Source organism: Gopherus flavomarginatus, chromosome 3 (assembly GCF_025201925.1).
Source record: "Gopherus flavomarginatus isolate rGopFla2 chromosome 3, rGopFla2.mat.asm, whole genome shotgun sequence".
In the NCBI taxonomy this organism is placed as follows: Eukaryota; Metazoa; Chordata; order Testudines; family Testudinidae; genus Gopherus; species Gopherus flavomarginatus.
In genome coordinates this window covers 52998553-53017619 of record NC_066619.1, presented here as the reverse complement: position 1 = coordinate 53017619, position 19067 = coordinate 52998553, and the positions used below count along the sequence as shown (strand labels likewise).

The 19067-nt window shown below is 41.1% G+C and overlaps 2 protein-coding genes across 5 annotated transcripts in view; one reads left to right on the top strand and one right to left on the bottom strand.

Moving 5' to 3' along the window:
- SSBP2 (single stranded DNA binding protein 2) overlaps positions 1–19067 on the top strand; it is a 548369-nt gene that overhangs the window by 50289 nt on the left and 479013 nt on the right. The gene's annotated exons all lie outside the window — the stretch shown is intronic.
- The window catches only part of LOC127047026 (V-type proton ATPase subunit S1-like protein), a 31726-nt gene that overhangs the window by 5811 nt on the left and 6848 nt on the right, over positions 1–19067 (bottom strand). For 3 of the 4 annotated variants that reach the window (XM_050944842.1, XM_050944841.1, XM_050944839.1), the window contains exons 2-6: positions 18336–18381; positions 7911–7951; positions 6976–7037; positions 4440–4672; positions 1129–1179 (exon numbers count right to left, since the gene is read on the bottom strand). In XM_050944842.1, coding sequence (XP_050800799.1) covers positions 1129–1179; positions 4440–4672; positions 6976–7037; positions 7911–7951; positions 18336–18381 — 433 coding nt within the window. Of the gene's footprint in view, positions 1–1128; positions 1180–4439; positions 4673–6975; positions 7038–7910; positions 7952–18335; positions 18469–19067 lie in introns of those variants that run through there. The other variant, XM_050944840.1, reaches the window with a different exon arrangement.

The following is a 19067-nucleotide window of genomic DNA, read 5'->3' as shown; positions in this document are numbered from 1 at the left end:
GATAGGGGTCAGGCTCCAGGGAGATAGTACCACGGATTAGTGGTTTGAAAGAGGAACAGGGAACTCAGAAGAAGCCAGCTGGATGAAAAGCTCAAGCCCAGGGTGGACACCAGTAAGTTAATGTTTGGTTTTGTTTGAGGGTATTTGAGTTCTGCTGTGTAAACTGGGGAGAAACTTGGTACTCTGAAAGAAGAATAGGATTCAAGAGGAGCCCAGAAGGGACTGAAGACATTGTAGGATGAGTAGGATTTGCTGAACGCTATCTATTTTGGGGACACTGACAGAGGTGAAAGTAAGCCAGTTCGGTACAGCGTGCCGGCAAGAGCCAGTACGCGATGCCAGACTGGACCGGCTTCCCCAGGCTAGGATTTAAAGGGTCCAGGGCTCCCTGCAGCAGCCGGAGCCCCGGGCCCTTTAAAGTGCTGCCCGAGCCTCACTGCCGGAGCCCTGGGATAGCAGTGGCAGGGCTCCGTTGGCAATGTAAAGGGCCCAGAGCTCCGCTGTGGTAGTGGCGGCTGGAGCCCCGGGCCTTTTAAATCACTCCTGAGCCCCGGGGCTTCCAGCCACTCTGCAGCTGGTAGCTCCTGGGGTGATTTAAAGGTCCCAGGGCTCCCAGCCGCAGTCGGAGCCCCTGGGCCTTTAAATCTTGATTTAAAGGGCCTGAGTATTTAAAGACCACGCCTCTTCCAGTTGAGGCCACGCCTCCTGCTCAGGACTCCAGCGTACTGATAAGTCCTTTAAGTTACTTTCGCCCCTAGACACTGATACTCTGGAAGGGTTGGGGATGTAGACGACCTGGCTGGAGGGCTGAGTCACAAGAAGCAGTGGACCATCAGGACGCCTACCTAGATGAGAGGAGCCTGCGGTGCAGCAGTGAGGCCACTCATCTAAAAAAAATAGGGGGAAAAATAAAACAAAAAGGAAATGTATTTAACTAGGCAAACTCCATTAAATATAATTGTCTGCTTTATACTTCACTATGTAATTAACAAATCTGACTCACAACCCTTGCTGATACATAATCCTTCTCACAGTTAATTTCCCAGACACCTTGTATTGCAAGTCATTCAGTAGATATTAACGTTTGATAATCTAATAAGTGTCTTTATCCTTATCTTGTAAACCTACCTAATAACAAGCCCCTTGAGGTTGTCCATGTCACCAAACTTAAGTGAAAGCCTAGATCAAAAAGAAAACAATGTCAAGTTGAAATGCAAATCTAAAGGAAAAAACAAACAAACTGACATTCATCAAAAGAGCAAAACATGATTACAACAGACAGTATTTTGAGGCTTTATTCAAATCCCACTGCAGTCAATGAAAAAAATTTAAGGGATGGAATACTGGTCCCCGTGAAGTCAATGGGGATTTTGCTGTTGCCTTGAGAGGGGTCTGGATTTCACACCAGGAAAGCACTTAAACACATGCTTACCTTTAAGCGTGTAGTTAAATCCCATTGACTTCAACATCAGCGTACCTAAAGCACAGTCAGATGAGATATATATGTTCCTTCACAGATCTATATATATTTATTAGGCATCTATCACGTTTGTATCTCAGATAAAAGTATTTCATTAATGCAATAATATAACCCATTCTTTGTCTCACAGACGTTGCTAGAGTATTACAAACCCATATGATAGCTGAGTTCAAAGTGTTGCATTTATACAACATTACTGAATCAGCTTAAAGATGTTGATTGTAGCAGAGCTCTATCCAGCTTATTGTCCAATCAGTGAGGACAGCTGTGGCTTACCATGGTAAGAAGCATTGTTAGGTCAATTTTAAAATAGAGCCTTAAAATCAGTATGATTATGTAAATATTGCTCCAAGTACCATCTTTCTACTTTCTCACAAGATAACAGATCCAACATTTTATCACTCTGTGGCATACAGATTTTTTATTTAATGATACTATTTTGCATCTTAGAAACCATCTGTGTAACTGACTTTCATTGTTGACATAACATTGTGCTTTTCTATATCTATGATTAGATATTGTTACACAATTAATTATCATGCACACACTTACGTCACTTTAGAACTTATGGTGGAGGGAAATTAAAAGCATGATTAGTCAGACAATTTAATACTGGCTCAAGACTGGATGGGTTTCAAGTGCAGAGCTAATTTCTTCAAAGGTCACTTAACTCACTATCCTGAAATTGGGTCCAGTGAGCAAGGAGGAGGATTTCAGACCCTCACTTGCTTAAATTACGCCAAAATCAGACATAAATTGTGCCGATCTGATTATACCACACAGTTGAACCTCACATTAAATTCAGTGCCTGGACAGGACTCTGTGCATACAACAATCTATCTCTGTGTTTGTGTTACACATATAGTACATCCAGACACATAAAAGGCCAAATCCTTGGTTATAGGTCCAGCTGCTTTGTGCTGATCTAAAGGCAGATCAGACGATTCTCTTAACAAAGTAGGGATAAAAGAGCCTGGCTAGAATGGGAGGGGATGAGGTAGAGTACATAGAACTTTGCCTTATCTGCAGCCTGCAAAATTTAGAGCAGCCCTTGGGCCCAAAATCAGAGGAGCAGAAAGGGAGCTTCCATCCTTTCCCCTGCTCTCCTCAGCAGCACCAAGTGGAAACAGTGCATCTCAGGATCTGGCCCAAGGTTTCTATTTGGCAATTCCTGTGAGGCTAATCCTGATTCAGGAATCTGATTATCTATTTTCCAATCTGCACAGCATGGATTTTCACATGCAGGGAATTGAGTTAATACTTAAAGATTGACAGAAGCACATGGACCAAAAAGGCTTTCTGTTAGTATATAGCAGGATTCCAGCAGAGACTGCAAGGATTTGGTCAGAAAGGTTACATAACACTTTGACATACATCTCCTAATGCTGGCTAGAATAAAGTGATTTTTTTTTATTGATTTAGACAGTAGCCAACAGTAACAGGAAACACATCTTGTAAATTTTATCTCCTGGCCCTTTCCAGCAGGTTTTTCCATGAGATCTGAGGCAGAAGGCTCTATATTCTAGTAGCCTATTGTTATTTTATTTGTTGACCAGTTAATTTTCCAAATATTTTTATTTTATAACAACAAAGGACTTTAAACTGACCTTACAGTCCAGGTTTGTTGTGAGAATAAAGACACTAACAACTGTGACGCACCCAGGCACTAAGGCAAGTATCTAAGATTGATAGAAAGTTACATGATTTTGTTTTGTATTTATTTCTTTAGTCACTGTAAAGCAAGACCAGCTATTTTGATTCCATTTGAAAATGCTGAACACGTGAATAATTTTAAATCACTGATTTTTTTTGAAGTACTATGTAGAACTGTAAAACTGTGCATTGCCTTTCAAACCGTTTCACATTTGTGCAGTGTTCTAGTGGGACACGACCTTTACTGAAATGTTCCGTGTACATTAGGAGGTTTCTAGGTCTGCACTAGCAGACAGGCTTATTGTTTTGAAATGTATCACTTCTTTTATTATGAAAACTAACATTATTTCTTCCTCATTTCTCTTTCCCTTCCACAATACAGCTCATTCATGAGTCAGATTCTGATTATTGAGAACAACAACTGGCTTTCAGCATAGTTATGCATCCTCTACTCAATAGCATACGTGGATTTTGCTGTATTAATTTGGCACTTGTTGAAAACTGAATTATTTTAGCTACCGTGGCCCAGTGGTGAGGGCACTTAGGAAATGTGGATTCAATTCCTTGATCTGCCATTGGCCTGCTGGGTGACCACAAGTCACCTCTCTGTGCCTCAGGTTTCCATTTGTAAAATGGGGACAATTACTCTTACCTTCTTTGGAAAGTGCTTTGAGCTCTACAGCTGGAAAGTGCTATATAGCAGCTAAGTTGTAATATTACTGCTGTGTGGCATCATATAGCCACACACAGCTTTACTTGCCTTTGCTCATTAAAGGTGTGATTCTTCCACCCTTATGCTGAATAGCATTTTACACAATGGTGCAATCCCATAGACTTTAATAGGACTATGTGTGGACTAAGGAACTACTCCATGTGAGTAAATGTCACAGATTAAGGGTTGAATGATGGCCAGACCTTACATGATCACTCTCTACCACCCTTGCACAGCTAGTATAAAGGCTGCTGAGAATCACAGTCCCTGCATTCAAGGCAGTGCAGAGGCTGCTCCTCACCCTGGCCAGCCACTTTCCAAAAAGGCATGGGGAGAGGGCAGAGCATATGGGGTGAGGACTCAACCCTCACAAGCAGAGCTGGCTGGCCACACAGGAAAGAGGATGCCAGCCACCCCCTTAAAGGATTAAAGAAAATGAGTCTTTCCCCCACTGTAACAGGGGGAATTCTCAGGAGGCATTGTGCCATTGGAGCACTGTAGCTCCATCCCACATTACAATAGGCTGTGCCCCAAGAATTAATTAGCATCCCCGCCAGTGCCTGATGCCGCCATGGAGTAGGGATGTAGTCTTACATTGCACTGTCTTCACTGCAGTTAGAATCTCCAACATCCACAGTTGCGTGAATGCCAAATGTCTTCTCTGTCAAGTCCAGCTGTGTATGATTTTTAAATTTAATCATTATCCTCCTTGCCCAGAAAAGAATGCAGGGACTTCCATTAACAGTGACATTCACAGGGCTGTGTGGCCATGTCCTCCAAGAGTCTCTTTCTGATTGTCCTTTTCTGCTCAAGTTGTAACTGACCACCTAATAAACCACATAAAAGATTGTTATTGCAGGAACTACTTTCTACATCACATAATGAACAATAGCATTGGGATAGCACCCAATGGGTCCAGTCCTCAGCTGCAGTGAGCTCAGGCTCACAGCTACTCAGCTGGGGAGACAAAGATGGTTCTACCCACCATTTCCATCTCCTCCAATCCTGGGGATGGCAGAGGTCCATGCACACACAAGCATAGCCAGAGAGCTGATGTGACATACATTGACTGTAATAGCCTCCTAGGGACTGGACCAGGAGCACTGAGGCACGGTACACTCCCATCTCAGCCCAGCCCATAACACCCCCTACATGAAGGCGTGTAGAAAAGCTGGCATAACCAGTTGTACGCTGAAAGGGGATTCCCCTATGACAGGAGACTTCCCAACTGCACCTTTAGAGAAGTTTTAAGTCCCCTTTGTTCTGCTGGAGCATTGCAAAAGGGATTTAGCTTGGGCCAAGGATCAGGCTCTACATGCTGAAAGTACTGTACAAATATTAGCCAGTTTAACAAGGGAAGCAAATAAGGTTGCATGTGTGTAACTGGGAGCAGAATTTGGCCCAATATTGTTTTTAAACAAATGCAAATTTTTAGATAACTTTTACATAGGACCACGGCCAGAGTTAGGGCTCCTTTGTAAAATTATTAGTTTATATGTTTAAAATAAGGAGTGTTGCATTTTGCCTCTAAGTCAGGACATTGACTACAGAGCTCCCATGGAAATGCCTATAAACAAATAAAAATGTCAGTAAGTAAAGACTTCAGTATTTAGCTCTAACTCTTAGTTTTTGCTCAAGATTTCAGACAATGAGAATTTTTTCCAGTGTGCAGACTTGCCATATCTGATAATATAGCTGTAATTTCCATGGAGCTGCACCTGTGTAACTGAGAATGGAATTTATCCACTAGGTCTTGCTCATATGAGACAAGTATTCTGCATACCATTTTATCAGACTGGATAGTGTGATACAGCACGGCCAGAGGGCAGCAGGAGAGTGTTAGCAGGAAGCCTTATTCCCTGCAAGGGGAGGAAGGTTTGCTATAGATTAACTAGAGCACCTGAAGCCAGTTAGAACACCTGGAGCCAATTAGAGCACCAGCAGTCAGTCATGTGATAAAAACCCCCTGCTTCAGCCAGACAGTGTGGGAGTTGGAGCAGAGAACAGTTTTGAAGAGAGCCAAAAGGAAAGTTTGGAGGAGTGCTGTGGTGGGCTGAGAAATCAAAAAAAACCCCTAGGTAAGGGGCACCTGGCTTATGTAGAAGGAGGGCAAGAAGCCCCTTCACAAGCTGAAGGGCAGGAGAGGGAAGTAGCCCAGGGGAAGGAACCGCTAGTTCAAGTGGTTCACCATAAACCTCAGGGCCCCTGGGTTGGGACCTGGAGAAGAGGGTGGGCCCAGGTCCCTCCCTCTCCATTCTCCTCCACAAGGACAATAGTGGGGTAATTAAAATACCAATTCAGAGGCAAGCAATAGCGCCCTGAACCTTCCCCAAAGAAGAGAAAGAGCGAGACCCAGCATAACAGTACTGGCAATTTGCCACAATAGCTACAGTTAAGCAACAAAGTTTTGTCTTGACTAGTAAAGTTAGCATACCAACTCTCCTAGCAGCTCCTAAAAGACTCCCGTGCTACTTGGTCTGACACATGGCACAACAAGACCGCTTGAGTGTTGTGATTTAAAACAAGTAAATGTTTGCAGAAGACCAGGAGAGAACTTATAAAACAATCACGAACAAATATAATTGATTACTATATTATTATTATTATTATTATATCTCAAGGAAAAAATAAACTTGTCCATCTTCCCTGTTATAATGCAGAACATTTACCCATTATCTCATTTAGGTTAAATTGCAACATTTGCAGGATTCCTGACATGTAAACCTTATTTTCATAGGCATGTATCTTTGGGAAAAGTCCTATGGTCCTTACTCAGGCAAAAGGCCCGTTGAATTTAATAAACCAGCAGTTTTTCTCTCAGTTTGATATTCAGCACCAAGTCATACAAGCAAATTCCTGCATCCCCTGCTCAGTGCCTCTAGATAGGCATCAATACTCTGAACTCTCATTAACTTCCAGTGGATGTCGAGATGACTCAGAACCTGCCAGGAACTAACCAGCAACTAGCAGGATCAAGTCATTACAAGGAATATCTGACTAGAGTGTGGAAAATCAGTATTGTACCACAATAATTAGACAAGGTTGATTGTTATCTCATGAAAATAATAATTAAAATACAATTAATCATGCCATGAAAGAACTTACAATCTATTTCCTGATACCTCCATACCTGTGTAATTGCTACTTGTTTTAAGTTATGTTTTGGCTTCACACCATCCTCATAACGTCGGTCTACAAAAGAAAGAGTTATGAGTATAAATGGAAAACAACTGATACTTTAAGACGCATGATGCTGCATATTCTCTTTCAAAGATGGACCTACAGCCAATGCACTTTTATGAGGGCTCTATTGATTTATGAAATATATTTCGGTTTGGTGCAGAAAACACATACACTGAGCTCATCTTTGCCCATCACAAAGCAATTTTCTAGCAAATTTTACCAGCGTTGTACATCTTTTTTTTTTTTCTTTAAGAGACAAATCCTGCAGCCCTTATTCAGGTAAAATGCCAGTAGAAAAGAACTTCAGGGTTTAACCCGTGGTGCTGTAAATTCATCCACCTTACATCCATTTAAAAGGGGCTCCTTGTTTCTTCATGCTTTGGACCACATTTTCAAAGGAGGGTGCACAGAAGGAGCATGCACAAGCCTGCATGCACAATGGGGATTTTCATGCCTGTGTTGGATAAAGGTACACACGAACTGTAGGCGAGAGAGCAATTACTTGATATATTTGCACAAATGCAAGGTTTTGTGGGGAAAAACACAATGATGTTAGTTTCTGTGTACACTCCCATTGCAGCATCCTTTGATTATTTGGCCCTGTATGTTTTCAATTGATGCCAAAAATGTAATATTTTGTATAATTTTGTTTTTATCAAGTTTACACCCATTGCTCTGGGGAAATCCATACAGTTTTTATTTTAACAGGGCTAATTAATTTGGAATATTTAAAGAGGATTGCACTATGGAGGGTGTATAATACTTTCATTCCTTGGCAGAGCTCTCAATGACTTCAATGGAAATTGTGTGTGGGATTCAAGGGCATACTATGTGGCTCACAGAGACAATATCAGTGTATTCAGAGTCATTTAAAAGCCTTACCATTTCTCTGGGGCAGCTCTTGGTATGAAAATGCATGTGAACTGAAACAAAGCAGACAGAGAAAAATCTTTATTGTACAATTGTGTAGTTAACATTTGAACCAAGTTTGCTGAGGAGAGTTCCACTTTGTAATGTTTCGTTCAACAGTTGTGCACTCACATGCAAAACAGCCAAAAGCCAGTGTACCCAGAAATGACAGTCATCGGAGGCTCTTTTGATGTGAGCAAACTCCTAAGCCATCCCATCCCTACTGACAGAACAGAAGCTGTGGCCAAGAGGAAGGTTAGGGCCCCCCCTCATCCTCCCCAATGACTCTAACTTTCTCTATAAGCACACAGGGGATGCTGTCGGCTATTTTAATTTAGACCAATCTTCAGGTTCCTCCAAATTATAGTGGGGAACTGATGGTTCACAGCCAGCCCAAGAGCAAGGGGGAACAAAGCCAGCACTGCGCAGTCCTCAGCTGCAGGTAAAGATTGGCATCAGCACATTTAGGAAAATATACAAAGCCTAAAATACTTTTTCCTACTTCAGGAAAGAGCAGACATAATCCCCCAGATATACGGCGGTACAAAGGAACAATCATTCAAGGTGCCAAACATCCTCAACTCCCACTGAAGTCAATAGGCAAGGAGCTTGTTAAGAAAAGCTCAAGAAAACATTGAGTGAATGCCTGCCTAAAACTGTCAGTCTCCTGAAATTTACAACCTGTGATTAGCCTCCTACAACATTTAGACCCAGACACTGAGTGGGTTTCAACTGATGCAGCTTTATTGTGATCAGTGGATCTGTGTCAGTTTACACCAGCTGATGATTTGGCCTGTAGGATCAAATCTTTTACAATGGCCAAAGCCCAAGCAAACAGGCTTTGTGCAGGTTTGCTTCATAGTGTATGGAGTGGAATCATCCCTCCCAATCCCATGGACACAAGTGTAGACTCTCCTACACTCTCAGTGTTCTGGTAGCCTCCTCAGGAATTGAGCCTCCCTGTGGTGGATTGTTTGGTTGATCTGCTTAGATGCTGATCCACTGGCTATGTGCCCATTTCACCTGAGGCCCACTGCATGCAGAGGGTGATGATCCCCTCACACCCACGCTCCACAGCCTGTCCTTCTGGTTTCCTGTGATGTGAAACCACCTCAGTTCACCAACATGTGACTGGGGAGGGACACAGCAAAAGAGTTGCCCCTTAGCCACTGAATCTGAGAGCATGCATCCATGGGTTGGGGTTTTTCCCTTAAAATGTTTATTAGATTTAAATCCACCATGCAAGCAAGTTATGAATAAGACATTTCTAAAGGCTAGTTTCTTGAATGGTATTAAAATAAGCATGGTAGGTCAGTGTCTTAGCTGCACAATGGCTGGCCAGCTGGTGGATTCAGCCCTTTGAGGATTCCTCCTGCGTAAGCGGGGATCTCTGGGCATAGCAATTGTAGGTCACCCCGTACCTCCACCCAGAGTAGGGGTGTTTCCAAGGAAAAGGAGGCATATCTAGAGTATTCCTATGCCCTGGTGTTCCCTGGCTGCCAGAACAATCACTTGGGGCTAATGGCAGCAAGGCCTAAACTAAAACAATATATTCTAACTTATGCTGAGGGCCACCTCCAGGTCTGGAGGAGCATAAAGTTGTCTTAAAGCCACCTTTGCAGCATCTCCCCTCCTGCTCTTGTGTCAAGCCCAGCTCAGGCAGTTCAGAGAATCCAGCTACATTCCCGATGGTAAAACTTCTAGGCTGCCTAACTATGCACCTCAGTGGAGCCAGGATTTCATCCTTTATGTTTGTTAAGGAGGCTTTGTCTTTATACCTGCTCCTCCCCGTAAGTGTGTGTATTTTCAGGCATACTCTGTGCAACACGGAATAAAACCATTGTGTTCATTTCCAAAATCTTCAAAGCCAGAAAGCAAAACTGAACAAACTAGAGTGGACTCTGTATTCCAGCTTGTCACTTTGTCCCTAACTACAAGGACTGGTGAGCAGCTTTGCTCCAACCACTGTGCAGACTACGCTCTGCTGCAACAGGAGGCAGCAACAAAACAGCAGCCATTCTTCTCAGAAACTGTAATAAACCAAGTAAAAAGCCAGCTAAGCTTCTGCTGCTCCAAGACTGAGACTCTAATTAGGGCTGGGAGAACCTTAAGAGGTTCTACATTCCAATACAGTTCAATGTAAATAATTACTATGCTCCTACTTAAAACTATCGAGGGTAAATTTTAATTAGATACAATGAGTCAAATTCTGCTCTTAGTCACACATGTCCAATCCCACTGACTTCTGTAGAGTTGAACACTTTCAAGAAAGAACACAATTTGGCCCACTATTCTTCACTTACTATTCTACACTCTAGGTTAATGTTGTTGAGCACTATTAAACAATGTCCATGTTTCACACCAGAGGTGAGTGTATTTCAGTTGGTAGTGAAATTATTCTTGTCCTATAATTAACCAAAGGTTGGTCAGATCACATGAAAGTACTGGGCACCATGCATGACCCCACTCTTCCCTCTCTTTTGTTATCTTGGTCCACACAGAAGAGCAGGAGCAAGCGTTTTGCTGTACTCTCCAGAGTGCAGAGACTGTTACTGTGGGAGACTCTTGCAGAGCTACATAAGAATAGGGGAAATTTCTTTCATTGGCCTAAACACAGGCTGGTGATGGTCTGGCCCTACTGCATTTATCATTCTAACATACCAGGCTGCAACTTTTCTAAAAGTTCAGTTTGATGAAAGAAAATAGCCTTAAATCTCACTCATTGTTGGTTTGTCATGAGAAAAGACTGGGGTGGGCCGAATCCGGGATTGTTTCCTCTTTTTTTAGTCAGTGATTACTAAGGTAAAACTCCCACTCAAATCAATAAAGGAGTCAGAACGTGGACTTAAGGATTTGACAAATTTTTCTTTTCCAGCATTCTGTCATAAACAGATAGTTAAGGGTTAATGCCTCTTTTACCTGTAAAGGGTTAATAAGCTCAGTATACCTGGCTGACACCTGACCAGAGGACTAATAAGGGGACAAGATACTTTCAAATCTTGGCGGAGGGAAGTCTTTGTTTGTGCTCTTTGTTTTGGAGTTGTTTGCTCTTGAGACTAAGAGGGACCAGACGTCAATCCAGGCTCTCCAAATCTTTCTGAATCAGTCTCTCATGTTTCAAAATTGTAAGTAACAGCCAGGCAAGGTGGATTAGTTTTATTTTTGTTTTCTCAACTTGTAAATGTCCATTTTTTGCTGAGAGGATTTTACCTCTGCTTGCTGTAACTTTGAACCTAAGGCTAGAGGGGGTTCCTCTGGGCTATATGAATCTGATTACCCTGTAAAGTATTTTCCATCATGATTTTACAGGGATGATTTTTTTTACTTTTCTTTCTTTAATTAAAAGCTTTTTTTTAAGAACTTGATTAATTTTTCCTTGTTTTAAGATCCAAGGGGATTGGATCTGGACTCACCAGGGATTGGTGGGGGGAAAGTAGGAGGGATGGTTAATTTCTCCTTGTTTTAAGATCCAAGGGGTTTGGATCTGTGTTCACCAGGGAATTGGTGAAGCCTCTCAAGGCTGCCCAGGGAGGGGAAGGTTTTGTGGGGGACAAGAAGTGATCCAGACACTGAAATTTCTGGATGGTGGCAGAGTTACCAGATCTAAGCTAGTAATTGTTGCAACCCTAAAGCGCATGCTTAAACATGGTCTCTTTGTGGCCAATTGTTGGCCCATAGCCATTTTGTTTTAGTAAAAGGACATGGTGGTCTTCATTTTGGGTCAGATTCTTGTTTCTTAAAGGACGGGAAAGCCACAAGGTGTCGTGTGCATAACCCTAGCGTGTTGGGTGCACCCTGTGAGCATGTAAGCATGTCTCGAACAAAGAAGTAGCGTGCTTGCCAAGTACAGCTTCTGCTGCGTAGGCGGCTCCCGCTCGGAACCTGGAAGGCGAAGGAGCTAGGGGGCCAATTCGGTATTAATATACGTAAAAGGGAACCAATCTGAAACTGACACAAGTAAAAGCCCCAGACAAAACTATGTCTCACGCCAAAATTGGAAGAAGTTCCCGCATGTCAGCTGAAAGGTTTGATATCCCTTTTAGCCAGGGAACATCCTCCGGATTTTGCCAGCTCGGGTCGTGTCATATTAAACAAGACCACCTCCCCTAATTTGCTATGCAAAAGGTGTTTAAGCTGCTGGTCGGCTGTATCTGGAGTGTGGTATGTATTTTGTAATTTCTGCAAATATTTCTGCTTTTGCCTAACTCTTCCCCCGTCTCTACCCCCTCTTCTGTTTCTTGCATTTACTTCATTCTGTGTATAAGAAAAGCAGTTGGTTTTTTTTTCCTTTTTCTCTTCTGTAGTTTATCTTTTAGCCTTGATTCTTCTTTTTATGTGAAGCACTGTAAATAAAAGTTAACAGGTTGCTCTCCCTAGCCAAAGTGTAATCTATTCCCATTGTTAAAATAAACACAGCCATTTAGCTTTAAACCAACTCTGTTGTGTCTTACAGTAATTAAGCTTAGAAGTGTCCATGTAGGTCCCCACATTTGTACCCTAAAGTTCAGAGTGGGGAAGAAACCTTGACACATTCTAAGATAGAACATTGTATCTTGTGGCAAGCAACAGCAATGCAAGGGTTGTTGACATTTTTCATGGTAATGTATATAAAGATGAGGGGAGGGGAGGGGAGAAAGCCCCAAAATAGGCATGCCAAAAACTTAAAGGCAAATGACTTTACATATTTTACTGAACATAAAATTAAAAGTTCTAGGCCCAGTGTTTCTACTCAGACTAAACTTTCGTGTTAGAACACTTTAATGCAAGGTTGCAAAATTCAATTCATTCCCTCACATAGTGGGAGCATTTTTTTACGGGCTAGTAAAATATCATCTGCTCCTCCACCCCCAAGAAGTCTCCCATCCCAAATGGGGCTAAAATTAAGACTGTGTCAAGTAAAAAATGAATACATCTCTGAGGAAGACTGACAATATTCAACATCAACTCCCATGTCAGAAAACAGGCACGATAAGGGGTATATGTGGAGCCATGCATATCTTATGTCCTTAACAGAACAGTCTGAAATTAGACTCCTCAAGGCCCATGATTTCACATTGAAAGCTTGTGACGAGTACAATTTAACACCCATATGTCTCATGCGAAAATGTACCAAAGCTGCTCATGCAGACATGTCAAGATTCTTCTCTCAGCAGAAAGACACTCAAAAATAGATGAATGTGCACAGCCAATGAAACAGCCATACCTCAGTGAGGAATTCATTGGAGAAAGTGATGTGTGAGACACTGCTGAATACCATACTATGACAAATACCATCAGCCACATGACTGTTTCCATTTGGGAGGTAGGTGGCAACGTGGCAGGCATGTCAGTGAAGTGACCTTCGGTATGTATTAAGGTGTGTGCATCTTAGGCATTTATAGAGTGCCAGTCACCATAGCAACTAGGAGACTGAGATTTCTTCATTATCTATTGCTGCTCATTACTGCTTACATGCGGGAAAGTGCTATGTAAATTTCTCTCTTTTTCTGAGAAACATACTTGAGAAGATAGTAGTTAAGAAGCTATGGCAATACCTGCAGTCTTCAGTTTCCCTTGACCCTGGTCAGTCTGGTTTTAGGCCTGTGTATGGGACAGAAAGTGCATTGATGACAATGGTTGATGATCTCCTCCCAGCACGTTTATGCTGATTTTATTAGATCTGTCAGCTGCCTTTAATGCAGTTGATCATGAGGTGTCGTTGGCATTTGTAAGATCCTTGCCAGGAGCGGGTGGAACCACTTGGAAGTGGCAATGCCGCTTCTTATACAGAAAGACCTAAAAGGAAATTATGGGCAATTATTCCTCCATCCCACGGACTCTCTCATACAGGACACCACAGGATTCTGCTCTGTCTGTCCTCTTGCTCAGTGTATGTGATGAGGCTTCTGGGAGAATTAGTAAATAGATATGGTCTTCAGTGTTTGCAATACATTGATGATACCCAGCTGAGTATCTCCATTATATCACATCCGCTAGAACAGAACAACCCCGTGTCTGCAGCAGATTGGGACTTGGATGCCGGCTAACTGGTGCGAAACTCAATCTGGACAAGGCTGACATTCAAGGCTGGACAGATTATTCAGAAGCAGAAACTAGTTTTAAAAGATTATTTGGCACAGTTTCACACTGGGAGAATGTATCTGCGCTTGTGGACTGCACCGGTTGTCTGTGGCTTCTAGGTAGAGTTCAAAGTGCTGTTTTTGCCCTACTAAGTCCTGAATGGTTTGGGCTTGCGTTACCTCAGATCTCTCCTCATGCTACACTACTGTGTTTCTGATCAATGGAGGAGGCAGAGTTGGAGCCACCTCAATGTAAAAGAAAGGGAGTTGCTGGCAGGGCTTCCCCGTGGTCTCCGAGGGCCGAGTTTGTTAACCCCTTCCAAAGCTCATCTTTTCTTATAGACATCTGAGGAGGGAGCAGGGAGGAATCAGGTTGGGAGGGGATGTTGATTGGTTTATAGCAGGATTAAGTTTATGGTAGGATTTGCTCTGATTATAAATGGAAGGTAATATAAGCAATTCTACTGGTTATTGTAAATGAATATTTTGTAAAGGCGCTCACAGCTTGGGATGGGCACTATCTGAATGCTGTCTCTGAGCGGGTTACGTGTGGCTCTCCACAACCCTACCACCATCAGATTGGCAGCATTCAAATTCAAAGGAAAAGTTGGGGAACTCAAAGGAGATCTGCTGGAGCAAGACTATCCTCGTAATATTGATGGGTAGATCTCAATGTGTGGAGGATTTTGGCCACGATGGACCATTTGGAGCACATTTCACAACTCCTCTGCTGCTTTTTAAACTTGCTGGCAAAACTGTAGGTCAGAAATATCACAGGAAGACGGTGTGAAAACACAAATGAAAATGCCTTGAATCATTCTCAGGGCTCACCCTAGATTTGTGCATAACAACATTCTGAGTAATAACATTGTAAATGTGAACATGACAGGAGAGAAACTAGCTGAGACTATTACTGCTAGGCCTCTGCTATTGGCTAAAAGGATCACAGGAGCTAGAAATTAAACTATAAAACACTTAACGAAGAGTGACTAGACCTGCAACACATTTGGAGCAATTTTTAAAAGTATAACGAAATAACTCCTGAATTTATGGTCACTTTTCCACCTATTTTAAACTAAAAACTTCAACTTCGGTATAATGTGTTAAAAGCATTGGCCTTTCTTTAGAATTGCAAATCTGAAAATAACTGCTCCATGTCCATGGTATGTCTGTGTCTGTATTGTATGCTGAAATTACCATTCTAAGTTTGTCAGGAGCCCAACTGAAATTGGCTTAGTCCTAATACAAAGCCCTGGAATGACTAATCACTATGTAATACCCAACTAAATAAGATTATATGTATAAAGAAGTGCAAATTCCTACTTATCAGATGACATTATCAGTCTATAAGGTAAGGAAGTCTTTTTTCCATCTGAAAAAGCTCATGTAGAAGTATAGGGCTTACTCCTGAAAACCTTTATGTGAGTGGCCCTTATTCACACATGTAAGTTTATTGATTGCAGGGGGACTTAGGAATGATCAAGTGAGGAAGAGTTTGCCAAATGTAGTTTTCATTTCAGGAGATAGGGCAGCTAAAGGGAACTACATTAATAACACAAAATACAATCTATAGTATTATTATTGAATACTATCACTTTGAAGTGCACATTACATCGGATAATACAATGTTCAAAATAAACTAGACTCCTGTAATAAAGTTCAATAAAGATAAATGCAAAGTGCTCCACTTAGGAAGGAACAATCAGTTTCACACATACAGAATGGGAGGAGACTGTCTAGGAAGGAGTATGGCAGAAAGAGATCTAGGGGTCATAGTGGACCACAGGCTTAATATGAGTCAACAGTGTGATACTGTTGCAAAAAAAGCAAATGTGATTCTGGGATGCATTAACAGGTGTGTTGTAAACAAGACACGAGAAGTCATTCTTCCGCTTTACTCTGCGCTGGTTAGGCCTCAACTGGAGTATTGTGTCCAGTTCTGGGCACCGCATTTCAAGAAAGATGTGGAGAAACTGGAAAGGGTCCAGAGAAGAGCAACGAGAATGATTAAAGGTCTTGAGAACATGACCTACGAAGGAAGGCTGAAGGAATTGGGTTTGTTTAGTTTGGAAAAGAGAAGACTGAGAGGGGACATGATAGCAGTTTTCAGATATCTAAAAGGGTGTCATCAGGAGGAGGGAGAAAACTTGTTCACCTTAGCCTCCAATGGTAGAACAAGAAGCAATGGGCTTAAACTGCAGCAAGGTAGATTTAGGTTGGACATTAGGAAAAAGTTCCTAACTGTCAGGGTAGTTAAACACTGGAATAGATTGCCTAGGAAAGTTGTGGAATCTCCATCTCTGGAGATATTTAAGAGTAGGTTAGATAAATGTCTATTAGGGATGGTCTAGACAGTATTTGGTCCTGCCATGAGGGCAGGGGACTGGACTCGATGACCTCTCGAGGTCCCTTCCAGTCCTAGAGTCTATGAGTCTATGAGTAATATCTTCATTACTCCTTAAAAACATATCAAAAAGTAGTACAGCCCACTAATGTTATCCAACTTCAAACTGACTATTGCTCACCGAGTACACTCATTTCAATTATTTACATAATATTTTACTAGAAAATAACATTTGAGCCACAGGTAAATCAAACATAATGCATAAAAGTTTGCTAGTGGCCCATATAGCTACGTACCTGATTCTAAACTTAGGGTACAAATACACCACAAGTTAAGATGTGATTGTAGAGTGGTAGACATACCTTTCTTAGCTTTACTCCAGCTAGCATGGGTAAAAATAGTAGTGAAAATGGACTTCACCCCAAATATGTACCAAGGGTCCCTGGCCTACTCATACTACAATCACACCTTTGTTTGCAGTGTAGATGTACCTCAGTTACACCAACCACAAGTAACTTGACTGAAGTTAATTCACTTACACTGGTGTGAAATCAGTGTGAGATCAGAATCAGGCCCAAAATGTAGGTTTCTTTAACAGAATCCTCCAATGAAAAATATTTTATTAGACGGTTTATTTCTTATCACTAACAAACAAATCCCTACAAAGATAGTTAGCTTTACAGAGGGAAGCAATCATGCCTTTCAAATTATACTGTATTATTTTTATAGTAATTTCACAGGAGGAAACATACCTTTCAGAGATCCACATTTAAATAATTATTTTATATTTTAATTGAAATTTCACAATTAAGGACTTGATTCTGCAGTTCCAACTTAGGCAAAACTCCCACTGACTTTAATGGATTATGCCTGAATAAGGTCTCTAGGACCAGAACCTAAGAAGTAACAAAACTGTAAAGCTTTGTTTTAAAAAAAAACAACAAAAAACTGAGTTCAGTATTACTCCTAGTGACTTAACACGTGAAGGGTATGATTCTGCTTCAGTCAAGACAAAGCTTACATTAACTTCAATGGGAACAGGGTTGGGCCTTAATGCATTTATCTTTCTTATAAAGTTTGTGTGAAAACTCAATTAGTTCCGTTCTGTTAGAACATCTTTCTGATCAAAGAAAAGTGAAACGGCTAGGGAGGCATTAACTGATTTGGAAATTGCCAGATGAGAACTGAAAATAAACTATTTCCATGAAAACATATTGTAGTATTTATAACAGACTCAAAGATCTCTTATTACAAGCTTAAGCAAATCACCACATGTCCCTGTTGCCCAAAATATTCAGACTTTATTGCCAGCTGTGATCATCATCAAATTTGATCTGCACGTTATTAGTGACTGTGTGGCATGATGCAAATAATTAAATTTGGCTATTTTCACTTTTATAATGCTTGCTTCAGAAAGCACCTTCTCTTTCTTGCCATTTTCTGTGCCCTCTATTTCTACTATATAAAAAAAACCAGAATGCACTCAAAGTCAATGGCAAATAAAAACACTTAGGATTAGGAACAATTTTGTCAGTTTAATATTTCTTACAATGTTGAACCTAGATTTCAATAATATTCACTTTACAGAAATAGAATATTTTAGCACCTTTGTTTCTTGGCACCTCCGCTGCTATTTTATTTATAATTCTTTTTTAACAACTGGTTGGGAATGAAAAAGTGAGAAAAGCATTACAATGTAACCAAATATGAGAAAGAGATCATTAGGGCATATGACTTTTTAGACCATTGTAGACTTATGTATAAAATAATTTGAAAGAGGTACAGTAACATTTCATATCTTAGAATTGAAAAGGTTCATTTCTGCATGACTCCTAGATGTTTTAAAACTAAAAATATTCTAATCCTCTGCTGCCATGCTGAACTGTGAACAAATCTATCTGAATAAGACACAAAGTAAAATTACAAAACTACAACATTTAAAATATGCATTCAGCTTCACCAAACTAGTTTGTTGAAATGTAACAAATTACTGACCTTCCATCCATTCTTACGAACATTTGATCCACAGAGACTGAAAATCCTACACATAAAAAGAGGAGTAAAAGGCTAAAAGCAATGTTTTTTTCCATTGAGAGATAAATCTGCCTCTCCTGAAGAAGCTCATCTGTTTTTGCAAAGAGATCAGAGCCTGTATTCTCACAGATCATGTGATGGATAGCACCTCCAGCCAATAGGAAGCAACATTTGCTACTGCATCAGTTGGCATGTACTATGCAAACATAAAAAGCCTTTTCTAAGCCACTCTTGCTAACATACTCTATTATTCATGTTAATGAATTATTAGACAAGAACTGAGTTCTTAGGTCCTAGTGAGTTAGGAAGTGAGCTGTCTTTTAAGAAAATAAATAATAGAAAAACAAAAAAAAAACCAACTCTCAAAGCTCAATGGAACCTGCTACAGGTTACTCGTTGTAGTTGACCTCTCCCGTGCAAAGTGCGATTTCAATTAATAATGTGACTTTACCGTCTGTAATCATACACAGCTAAGGTCACATTGTAATTAATTAAGCCTCATAACACCCCTGAGAAGCTGTTAAATATCTCAAATTTACAGATGTGGAAAATGAGCTACAGAGAGGATAAAGACCTCTTTTGGGGCGGAGGGTGGGAATGGCATCAATTTGCAGGTGCTTTACTTTCTATCTTACTACGTTTTATCATCATAGTTAACTTTACAATTTTCAGGTATCAATTGATTTTTAGGTG